The 12,723-nt window shown below is 34.3% G+C and overlaps 2 protein-coding genes across 2 annotated transcripts; one reads left to right on the top strand and one right to left on the bottom strand.

Moving 5' to 3' along the window:
• Positions 1–213: 213 nt before the first annotated feature.
• On the bottom strand, positions 214–3,417 carry LOC142610520 (protein N-terminal glutamine amidohydrolase). Its single transcript, XM_075782330.1, has 6 exons — positions 3,196–3,417; positions 2,240–2,345; positions 1,994–2,071; positions 1,649–1,779; positions 1,234–1,358; positions 214–467 (listed from the first exon to the last, which is right to left on the bottom strand). The coding sequence occupies exons 1-6, from the start codon at positions 3,267–3,269 to the stop codon at positions 313–315; spliced, it is 669 nt and encodes a 222-aa protein (XP_075638445.1). The 5' UTR covers positions 3,270–3,417; the 3' UTR covers positions 214–312.
• Positions 3,418–9,522: 6,105 nt separating this feature from the next.
• LOC142610890 (tRNA-uridine aminocarboxypropyltransferase A-like) lies at positions 9,523–10,546 on the top strand. Its single transcript, XM_075782866.1, has one exon. The coding sequence runs from the start codon at positions 9,618–9,620 to the stop codon at positions 10,437–10,439; it is 822 nt and encodes a 273-aa protein (XP_075638981.1). The 5' UTR covers positions 9,523–9,617; the 3' UTR covers positions 10,440–10,546.
• Positions 10,547–12,723: the final 2,177 nt, after the last annotated feature.

Here is a 12,723-nt window from a genome sequence, read left to right as displayed (position 1 = left end):
GATTCTCGTTTTCAAGAATGAAAACTTGCCTTGTCAATTTAAAACCTAAATTTAACAAACCACCTTGAAATGATCTTTCAGAGTTTTTGTTGCCTACAGGAAAATAACTTAGATTATTAAAATGTCTCCTAGAACTGTGCATTTCCACACAAAAAATAGATAAATAAATAAACAACAACAACAACAACAAAATCAAGATCAAGTGACACATAATGGCACACCAAGGGATTTGACTTTCATATATATACTCACAAAAATAAAAATAAAAATGCATAACTCATTGAGGTCCAGCAGATAAGAGATTCAACAATATCAAGGAATTTTCAAAAAGAATTCCTCCAGCTGATTTTCATTTATCACTGCACCAAGCCTCTCTGTAAAAACCGCATTGAGAAAGTCTCCAGCATTTGTCATGACATCTGCAGCATGGATCTCATTGTACTCATTCAAGTTGTGCACAGTTCCATCTGCACAGGCAGAAACAGGAAAACAGAAAAAGAAGGCCTTAAAGCCATGAAATTCATAGTTTATAATCAGATGGCTAAGGAATTTTTACCTTTAGCTAAATAAATAAGCATGAATGTAACACAACCAACAGTTTATTGAAATAATAACCGAGAAAGAGGGGGAGAGAGATGAAATAATATTTACTAAACGGTTGGCTTATTAAGGAAAACAATTAATATCTCTATCAAAATAGTGATTAATTACACTTCATGTTTCTCCCAAATCATCATATAGCTTTGAGGATATAACTCCAAGTCAATGACAGAGCTCATCCATTTCCACCTCTGAATTTGGAAGCAATCTGTTCAGAAACTTCTACTACAGCACATTTCTCTGATGTCAATTCTAATCACTGACGTTCAAGTTTTGACATCTCTCTTTATATTTTTGGGGTGTTGTTTTATACATACATATACATAAATACCGCACATCTACAAAGCACAGCATCTTCTTTGAGCTTTATTTTTTGCCAAAAACATAGCTTGACAATGTATAAATGTTTCTTTCTCTATTCTTACATTAAATCTTTTAGCATAAAGTAAAGAGAAATTTGCTACCATGGAAATCAATCTGTACTTTAAGCAACTGAATCCATAAAAACAAGATGGGCAACACCTAACAAAATTTGGGCATATTTGTATCAGCTCTATCTAAATTTGAAAAGGAAATTGAAGATGAATTAAAAACTACTGGCCACAAATTTTCATACATTTCCAAGCATTTTACCTTCAGCAACTATGGGTTCATATTTAGGAGGTTCAGCAGTCCAGTTCCCAGCAGAATCTTTCATGTGTCTTCTATCAGAAGCAAAGTAACGAAGAAATATCGGAGCATGCACAATGCGGTAAAACCTGACACCAAGAAGCAAATTCTTTCAATGAAACCATATAATTTCATACTAGGACTAGGGTTTTGAGATTGTACTTCATTGATCAACATACAAATATGGTTTGACAAAACCATATAATACCAGGATGCTCCAAAGGTGCAGTATAGCAGACAATTTCGGGTAATATAATTATTAAAAACCAATAGTATCTGATACTTTTCAACGACAATGCATTGACAAACACATCGAGAATGTGTGGGAAGGGGGGAGAAGAAAAAGAGCTAGTAATGCAGCAAACTATACATACATCACCTTTGATACTCAGAAAAGAGCTGAAATGATGGCTGGAAAGTTTCTGACACATAGGAAGTTAAAGGAGAAGGATACGGAAGACTTGAATCTAAATCCCACACTAAGAGAGGAGTGTCGCCTTCTTTTTTTCTCTGTAAATCATTTGCAAGAACATATAAATTGATAGACCAATCGGCAGAAGTTCAAATGTGAATTTTAAATGTTGTATGTAGACAAATGCTAAAACAAATAAACATGAATGAGCAAAATGAAACCCATTCGTCTACACTAGTTCTCCTAAAAGAGAAAACATGAATTACTAGATTGCATCTATTTATATTGCAGTGAAGAGGATTCAGCTCTCACCTGAACACAAATGGCATGATAATCCCAGAGAACAACCCCATCTGCTCTTTTGCTGGCCTTTTGATTCCACAATGGGGTCTAAAAAAATGTATTAAAAAATATTTTAAAAGATCCATTATTTTATAAAATTCCATGCACTTGTGCTTAAGGACTTGTCTCAACTCACCTTAAAAAATATATATTATATACAATTCTACCATATGTTCATAGGAACAAAATTGGGTATATTCATATCAAGATACATGCCTGTTTCTTCTCATTGGAAATGAAAACAACAAAAAGATCAGATCCGTCAGCAGCTGCTGTTCCACTTGCGCTTAATTTCTTGCAAAGAAAGTATACATTCTCCTCGCTACATTATCATAGAAATAATAAAAAATAAAGATCTTAAGAAAGTGTTTGAGCTTAAAATTTGAGAAGAGAAGAACATCTTCCTGCTACATATTAATACAATGAATGTTTTAGTCTTTTAGATGATGATGATAAAGTGACACCATATTTGTAAAGATTTATCCTTATTATTAGTCAATATTTACTAGCGCATCACAGCCAATATAATTACACATGTTGTAAGGAAGTGTATTTTTCTTTTGTTTGGTTGCAAAAATTTGTATAAGTTACACATGCAGCCAACGGATCAGGATTCATGGAACCCACGACCTCACCCTCCACCAAGAGCTTATAAGGGAGAGGAGGGGCCAATTGAGCTGTAACCCATTGGCAAAAATTGTGAATTTCATAAGACCTGTAGTAGATATATACGCAAAATTGCTATGTTATTGGTTAATTTTGAGTACTAGAGATAGTTAAGATGTTGATCAATTTGGGTGGCAGGTGGGCCAAATTTGAGGTGATCACTGATCAGTGAGCATATGATATTAGCCTGATAGGATAGCCGATACTGATACTTCCCTTGTTAGGAAAAGACACTCCTCTCCTAATGATGAGGTCCTAGGAATAGGAACCCAGAAGAGTTTTGTTCAAGAAATTTCACAAACACTTTGAGAGCCTAATATAAGCCTAGTTACCTGCATCATGGCTTTTCCCATTCCCATTACAATCAGAATTTTCACCATAATGGTTTCAATTTCGTTACTCATAACACATATTGACATATATAAAAAGTGAAAACACACTGCATGATCTAGAAAAACAAAAAATGGAAAACACAATGAAAGCATAAATGAAACCCATCATTTTACCAGTAATAAGGAGTATGAAAGGAGTCAGAAAGGGCCGAACTGGTTTGGTCGGAGCCGGACTCTGAGGTCGCCATTGTTGTTCGTTAACTCTCTCTCTCTCTAAACAAAGCTTTTTGAGTTTTCACACAATCACGCTTCAATCAAACACAAGAAGTCTCCATTTTATAGACAGTGGTGGCAACTCGGTCTTCGCCTTTATCTTTCGTGTCACAATGGAAAGTTGATGTGCTATACAATCACTGCAATTTGTCCTAATTGGCCCAATTAAAATTTGGCAAATCAATTAAAAAAACATATCCAACTCCCCTCTACATTAGAACATCCACGTCAGCTCCTTCATTTTACATATTCACTTTTACACTAAAAATTCACTTTTTTTTATTTTACACATCCAATTTTACAAAACATCCATATCAGTTCATCTATCCTACCACCATTTTTAATTAAATAATCAATTTTCTTTTATATTTTATTATTTTCTCAACTACCTCATATAATTACCGCGCTCTCTCTTCCAACTCATTTTGACTTTTGCTCTCTCTCTCTATACCCATCTCTTAGACTCTCCCTCTCCCTCTGCCACTCGATCAACTCTCCCTCTCCCTCTCCCTCTCCCTCTCGATCAACTCCCTCTGCCTCTCGATCAACTCTCCCTCTCCCTCTCGATCAACTCTCCCTCTGATCACGAGCTCAGATCACGATCCGCGAGCTCCGATCACGATCTGCGAGCTCCGATCGGCGATCCGCAAGTCCGATCGCGATCCGCGAGCTCCGATTGCGATCCGCAAGTCCGATCGCGATCCGCGAGCTCCGATCGTGATCTGCGAGCTCCGATCGGCAATCCGCGAGCTCCAATCCGCGTCCGCGAGCTCCGATCCACGGCAAGACCCACGAGCTCCGACCAGTCAAGCACCGATCTGTGCTTGTTTGTGTATGTTTGTGTTTTTTTTTTTTTTTTTTTTAGCAAAGTATATCTCTGTGTATATTCTGTGTTGAGAAAAAGATGAGAGAATGGAGTCTGTTGAGCACGGATCAGAGAGAGAAAAAAAGGAGCGAATGAGAAAATGATAAAATATTGTATAAATGAGCTACAGTAGCCGTGTAAATATACACGGTACTGTAGCTCGTGAATAGTTTTGCACGATTTTACCCAGTTTTAGCTCCACTAATGTAGGAGATTTTTTGCTCAAAATGTGTAAAATTGAGAAATTTTTGCATTATACATGACTATCCACCAACTGATGTGGATGCTCTTAGCATGATAACGAGTAATACTAAAACCACAATTTTTACCACAGCTTACTTATGAGATAAGTTGTGAGTGGTAGAGTTGTGGACCTATTATTTTTACTTCACCATTCACGACTTGCCACATCAGCAAGTTATGACAAAAATTATGATTCTAGCATTATTCACATAATGTCATATGAACTTCTTGTAAAAGAAGTTAGATATGGAAGTTTTCTTCTTAAAATTCGAAACCATTTTATTTTTTTTGCTCATATGTTACTCCACTATTTTTCTCCTTTTTAAGGTCATTTCCAACTATTACCAATACAAAACAATTTCCTTTAACTTATAACCGTTGAGGCATAATTTAAGAAATGTGATTTGACTTATTATTGGGTTTTTTTTTTTTTTTTTTGAGTAAAGGCTTATGATTGGTTAGATTTAAGCAATATTCTAAAAGAAAACTTTGTCAAATTTTAAATAGCATTAAGTGGGGTTCCAGTTAGCTCAATAGGTAAAATCTCTTGTCACAACTAACTCAATAAAAGTTGGATTATTTCTTTGATACTTAAGTTAAATATTGAGCTTTTCTTCTTAAAAAGCAAAAACTGTATTCCTTTTTAATTTTTTTGATATGCATACATTACCTTACTACTTTTCTCCTTTTTAAGGTCCTTCATGATGGTTATTCTTATAGTTGAATTGGCAACATCCCATGCACAAAGTACTTCAGATTCTAAGAGGAAAGGGTTCAAACTGCAAAGTTAGCAATATATTGTAATTATCTCAATAACTCTAACATGGTGTCAACCTCTTGCTCTTTCATACTTAAGTTAGATACTAAACTTTTATTCTTGAAATCCAAAGCAATTTTTCTTTTTTGAAAAGATGTTTTTGTGCATGTGATACTCCATTATTTTTCTCCTTTTTAAGGTCATTTCTGACGGTTACTAATAGGGGACCGTTTACTTGAATTTTGTTATTGTAATAAATGATAGGTTGCGTTAATGAGTACCATAAGGTGTCCGTTAACAACACACTTTGGGTAATTTTGTAGTAACTTTTTTAGCTTTTTTGCAATTTTTTAGTTTTTGGCAATTTTTTTGACAATTTTTTTTTCCTTTTTTTAAGTGAAACACAAAAAAGGAAACGTTAACAACCACCGCATGGTGCTTGTTAACATTTCCCATAAATGATAGGTAGCAACTTATAACCGCCAAAAGCGTAATTCAAGAAATGCGATTACTTCATTATTGGTTAGATTTTTGAAATATTCTGAAACAAAACTTTTGTTACAGATTGAATAGCTCTGACATGGTGTCAACATCATGCTCTTTGATACTTAAGTTAGATACTAAGGGGGTGTTTGGGAGAATAGTTTAAGTTATGTTGTTTGAGTGTTTTTGATAAATGTATGGGTAAAATTGTGGAAAAGTGTGTAAAGTTGTTTAAAATGTGTTTAAACAAAGCTGCCAAACACCCCCTAAACTTTTCTTCTTAAAATCCAAAGTCATTTTTCTTTTTTGAAAAGTTTTTTTGCGCATACGTTACTCCATTATTTTTCTCCTTTTTTAAGGTCATTTCTAACGATTACTAATAGGGAACCGTTTCCTTGAATTTTGTTATTGTAATAAATGGCAGGTAGCAACTTATAACCGCCAAAGCGTAATTCAAGAGATGTGATTTGTTCATTAATGGGTAGATTTTTTTTCCAAGATTTTCAAACAAAACTTTTGTTATAGATTGAATAGCTCTAACATGGTGTTAACCTCATGCTCTTTGATATATATATATATATATATATATTAAGGACTTGTTTAGTACGTGTGTTTAAACAACAATTTTCAATTTTTTAAAAAATACATGTAGGTGAAAAAGTGTGTGGAAATACGTGTAATATTGTTTAAAAACTGAAAATATGTGTTTAAAATTGTGTACCAAACATGTCCTAAGTATTTTAACACAGACACAGGGAAATGAGAGAAGATTTTAAAGATACTGAATTTTTCTCCTTAAAATCCAAAGCCATTTTTCGTTTTTTAAAAGACTGTTTTGTGCATACAAATCTCCATTATTTTTCACATTTTTAAGGTCATTTTTGACAATTGCTAATAGGGAACCGTTTTCTTGAATTTTGTTATTGTAATAAATGGCAGGTGGTAGCTTATAAGAAAAATTGCACTTTACCACCCTAACATATACCCTATGTTACAATTTACAGCCTAAACTTTTTGAATGCACGTTTTACATCCTAAACTATGAATTCTATTACACTTTGTGCCCCGACATTAAGTTTGGTGTTAACTTGGATGAAAAAGTATGACACTATGTGAAAATACCTAATTGCCCCTCTTCTCAATCCATTAAAAACAAATGAAAGCTTACACTTTACCACCCTAAACTATATTCTTTATTACACTTGCACCCTAAACTTTGAATTTCCATTCAAGTTAACACCAAACTTAACGTTGGTGTGCAAAGTGTAATAAGAGTCATATTTTAGAGTGTAAAACGTGCACTCAAAAAATTTAGAGTACAAAGGGTAATATGTGGCATAGTTCAGAGTGATAGAGTGTAATTTTTCCCAACTTATAAATGTTAGGGTATAATCCAAGAAATGAGATTAGCATATTATTAGCTAGGTTTTCTTTTTTGCAAGATTCTTTAACAAAACTTTGCCACAGACCTAATAGCATTGATGTGGTGTGACTGGTGTCAATTTTGGGCTCTTTCATACTAAATTTAGATATTGAACTACCCTTGTGCATCCTTAGCGTCATGGTACAATTATAAATTCTTGTGGGATAAGAGTTGGTGTTCAAGTATTTAGGAGAGATATTCACACTCTACTTATTTTATGTATAAGTTACCCCACTATTTTTCACCTTTGTAAGATCATTTTCGACGGTTGCCGATAAGAAACCATTTCCTTGAATTTTGTTATCATAATAAATGCAAGGTAGCAACTTATAACCGTTTGTGGTGTGATTTATGAAATGTGGTTAGCCCATTGTTGGCTGAATTTTTGCAAGATTTTGAAACAAAACTTTGTTACTGACTGAATAGCATTGATGTGGTGTCAACCTTGGGCTCTTCAACACTTAAGTTAGATATTGATCTTAATCATTCGATGTGCACATGATTTATGCAAGATGCTTAATAATTTTGAAATTAATTAGACTACACATTTTACATTTTGACAAAAGAATATATTAACAAAAATGTTTGAATTATCACAAAAGTAATATTAAGGATAATACATATTTTACTACATAGAATTTAGAAACTAATATGTCAAATTTTAAATTCAGTACAAAAAATATTTAAATTATGTTATTGATGTGGTACCAATCAAATTCATTGCTGCTACAATTTATAAAATTATTGTGGTAACATTGATAATAGTTTTAATATTTGCCATATCGTCTAGAAAATTTATTTGTTGAAATTGTAAGTTGATGGACTAAATTAGATATCACGTCAAAGTTCAAGTGTGATATTTATAAAAATCCTTAAATAGATGTGAAATTGTCGTTGCAGCCATCATATCATGGATTAAAAAATGTTGGTTCACAATAATTGCATTATCGATTTAGATTTTGGTCCTTAGATTTTTTTTTTTGGTATATCTAACTAGATGGCACTGTTAGTTGTTGAAATTGTCAGTTGATGGACTAAATTAGATCTCATGTCAAAGTTCAAGTGTGATATTTATAAAAATCCTTAAATAGATGTGAAATTGTCTTTGCAGCCATCATGTCATGGATTAAAAAATGTTGGTTCACAATAATGGCATAATCGATTTAGATTATGGTCACTGGCGGCTCCAAGTTAGATTCAGGGGTCACAGGAGCACCTTGGCCTGGAAAAAAAAAAGTCATTATTATATATAAAATTTAAAGATTTTATGATTTTTTTTTTTACTTTTAAAAATATGTGTGACCACCCTAAATTTTTTTTAGGTCCAATATAATTTTTTTAGCAACAAATTTAGTTGTAAATTAAGGCTACAATTCCACTCAATTTTTTTTTATTAGATATGAATTTTAACAATTCCACAATTAGATTACTTTTTTCTTTTTTTTCTTCTTATATCCTCCATACTTGCAAAACTTCAAGAAAATTAAAGATAAATAACTTATGTCATCAATCAAATGTTTAATTTTCAAGTTTTTGTAATCTAAAATTATACGCAAAAAATAAGTTTATGGATTAAAAAGTAAATGACATCCGATTGACATGAAACTTGACATGTGTTTTAAGAATATAAAGAACATACGATTCAACTGTTAGATTTTCAAAATATGTAATCATGTTAATTTGTTTAGTGAAAGTTGTAGTCTTAGGCTACAACTAAGTTTGTAGTCAAACTTTGGTTCTTTTAACAGTATATTGGACCTTTACAAATAAAAAGAAAAATCCAAGAAAAATCCAAGAAAAATTTTATTCAACTAAAATTTTGAAAGAGATAAGCTTGCAGTATTGATAATGAAATATAACTATCTTTTTTATTAAATATTATATAATTTAAGTTTTTTAATGACCACCCTGAAAAAAATTTATAAAGCTGCCACTAATTATGTCCTTTGTATGTACGATGGCACTTATGTGGTGTTGGCCTAGAGCTCCCTAATACTTTAGATATTGATGCCCCGTTTGGTAGAGCATCTTAATGAACATGTATTTTTTTATTCAGTCTGTCAGCCATGTCATCTTTTTCCGTTTCGTTAGTGGGCTGACAGAAATGACTAAAATGAGATGTGCTAATTAAAATAGAGACTAAATGCGGTAAAATAGAAATATAGGAATTAAAATAGAAATAAAGCCAAAACCTAAGAACTAAAAGTGCATTTACACTTATAAAAAAAGATAAGTTAAAGAAAAACTATATTTAATCAAAATAAAAAGAATGACTTATTTTTAAAAATCATTTTCCATTAAATTTTTTTGAAAAATAATTCTATCTCACAACAGACTAAATAAAAAAAGTTAAGAGATTATTTTTCAACTTGTTACCAGAAAAATGAAATAATTTTATAAAAATTCTTAGAAAATGAGTCATTTCGTAGAAAATATCATTATTGTTGAAACAAAGCAAGTAAAAAACGACATGTGGTTTTCAGATCTAAAGCCCAAGAAAAAGCACCGTTTTGGTAAGCAAGCACCCAAAACGCACGCACAAAGAATTAAGGATGACATCAGGCGCAGAAACAGAGAACCCACCCATTCAAACCACCGCCGAATCAGAATCAGAATCAGAACCAGAACCACCACAACCGCGGCGGCCCATCTGCTCAAAGTGCAGTAGACCCACCAGAGTCTGTCTCTGCGAAACACTCCCTGCTCAGCCCATCCCAACAAAGACCCATATACTCATCATCCAACACCCCCACGAGGCTCGCCACAAGCTCTCCACTGTACCACTCCTCACCAAATGCCTCCTCAACTCAACCACCGTCGTCACCCGCCGCCTCCGCCATGGCCTCTCTCCTCTCCTCGACCAATCCCCACCCGCCGTCTATCTCTTCCCTCCAACCCCTTCCTCACCCGCCGTCACTCTATCCCAATCCCAACCCCAAAACGACAACGACAACGACGATGACAGTGTCGTTTTGATCGTGTTCGATGCGACGTGGAAGCACGCGAGGGAGATGGTGAGGGCGAGTGAGGAGTACTTATCGAGGTTCGCGAGTAGGGTTTGTTTGGAAGGGTACGACGAGAGCGTAGGTGGTCGGAGTATTTATGATTCGGATTCGGAGCTGATTCTGAGGAAGGAGCCGTGTGGTGGGTGCGTGAGTACCATGGAGGCTGTGGCTAGGGCTCTCAGGGTTATTGAGCCTAATGGGCTCTGCGTCGAGGCCCAATTGTTGCGGGTTTTGAGGGACATGGTTAGATTGCAGGCTCGGTACTTGACGACCAAGCCCATCAAGCCTAGGCCTAAGTTGGAAAAGAAGAAGAAGAAGGCTATGCAGATTGAAGAGAAGAGAGAGGAACTGTTGGATTTCAAGAGCTGACAAAAGTTGTGTTTGTTTTGATTGTATTGTTTGACTAAAACGAAAAGAGAAATGTGTGTTGGTTTTAATTTTGATTATACAGAAAAAGTAATCTTCGTATTCGTGTTTTTCTTGTTTAGTTTAATTTTGTTTCAATTATGTATATGCATGGGAGTCATGCTGTGCTTATTTGATTAGATTGCTTAAGAATGAGATCTTAGGAAGGGCCAATCATCAAATACGGAGTTACTGGCATTCACTTAACCACTTACTTAAAGCTGAAGTCTTCAATTGTAGCATCAGCAGTGGAATGAGCAAATGACAAATGCCAGCCCATTTTGCCATTGAAGCCCATTTTACCCACTCCAGCGGAATTTGTAAAGTTTTAGGATTGCAAAAAAATTTGCAATTGAGCTACAGTATGATTCTAAATGTAGAATCACACTGTAGCTCAATTGTAAAAAAAATATTAATATTTTATTTGTAAATATTAGTTCTCTCTCTCCACGGTCTCTCATCTCTCTCTCTCTCTCCATCGCTGAACTCTTTCTCACACCAAGCCTCTCTCTTCTCTCTCATCCCCTCTCTCTCGCTCGCCATCGTTGCCGATTCACCCACCCATCTCCAAATCCTTTAATCTTAGGCCTTTCTCTCTCAGTTAGTCTCTCATTTTTGGGTATTTTTTGAGGTTTCTAACGGTGGAGATCGGCAAGTGATTTGGGTTTCTAGCGGTGGAGATTGGCAAGTTGTGTGGTTTTCTGGTGGTGGTGGGTTTGTGATTGATGTGGGCGTGGGTTGACGTGGGTTTTGACAACGGTGGGTTGTGGGTTTTGACAACGGTGGAGATCGGCATGGGTTTTGACGAGATCGGCGTGGGTGTTGACAACGGTGAAGATTGGCGTGGTGGAGATCGGTGGGTGGCAAGATTAATGGAGCAGTGGTGTTGTGATCGGCGTGGGTGTTAATGGTTTTTTTTTTTTTTTTTCCAGTTTCGCTAATCTGGATTGGTATGGATGATGGAGGAATTGTGTGAAGGAGTTAGGTTGATATGGATGATGGAGGAGGAGTCTGGAAAAAGGTGAAAAGTAAAGTAATGGAGGATTCTGGAAGATACACGCGTGTGGAGGATAAAATTGGGAAAAAATAAAAAAGGGAAAAATATATTTTATTGTGAAGATATATTATTTTAATGAGTAGAATAGAAAAATAAAAGTTGGGATGTTGGATGTATTGGAAAATGATATTGTATAATTGATAAAGTGATTTTTTTGAGATGGTAAAATAAGATAGAATTGAAATAACCACTGCTGATGCTCAAGACCCCATGTTGTAAAACTTAGATGCAAAGGCGTGGCCAATAGTATTGATATAATAAACATAATTCATAATTCTATTCAATATTTGATATGTAATTATATTCTTATAAACACTAATAAACATACAAAAACTCACTATAAACATATACATAAGATGTATTGTATGTGATTTAGTCACAGAAGATGTAAATCACAAGTTCCTTGTAAACTCAAAATGTAGTTTGTAGTCAGTGATGAAATTGGACATTTTATCTGCGACGACTATAACATATCAACTAAGATGATTTGTCTTGATCATGGAAGTGGAGACTTCTAGTTAGTATGTTGATATGTTTTAAGAAGTTAAGACATATTGAACTAGATCACTGTGAGATTTATTATTCTCCTAATGACTGTCAATTGAATAATAAATCTCATGACTTCTATTAACATCAACTCTAAATCCTAAGAGAATAATAGACTTGATCATGAGATGTAGGTTGCTTTGTATATTAGGAGTGAGATCTATTAGTTACGGTCAAAACCTCAATATGTTGGGCAGCCGCATTTAGTGTTGATGGAACATATATTTTCAAGATGGAATTCATAATCTCTTAACGGAGATACAAAATATTCCATTGAGATAAGTTTAATGGGTTTAGTTATTAGAGTGCTGGGCCCAACCACTTTAGTAAAGAGTTACTAAAGTATATATTTATGAAATATAATATAAAGGATTAAACTGGGTACTCAAAGATTAAGATGTAGTAATTTTCAAAGTGGCAGTCTATATTCATGACTTTGTATTATTACGAATATTTTAATAAAGGGGTTGGATGTGTAATAAAATCTTGGGATATAATTTATTAATAAGACTTAGAGTGCAATTATATTTATATAGTGGTATTAAATATAATTGATGGTAATTTTGGACTTGTCAAGAATTGACAGAAAAGCCCAATGCCCATTAGAGCTAGTGTCTTATTGGTCCATTTTGGTCCCACTCCAAG

The sequence above is a fragment of the Castanea sativa genome, chromosome 9 (genome assembly GCF_040712315.1).
Source record: "Castanea sativa cultivar Marrone di Chiusa Pesio chromosome 9, ASM4071231v1".
Classification (NCBI taxonomy): domain Eukaryota; kingdom Viridiplantae; phylum Streptophyta; class Magnoliopsida; order Fagales; family Fagaceae; genus Castanea; species Castanea sativa.
Note: the sequence above shows the minus strand (reverse complement) of the source record. Positions and strands in the feature narration are given on the sequence as shown.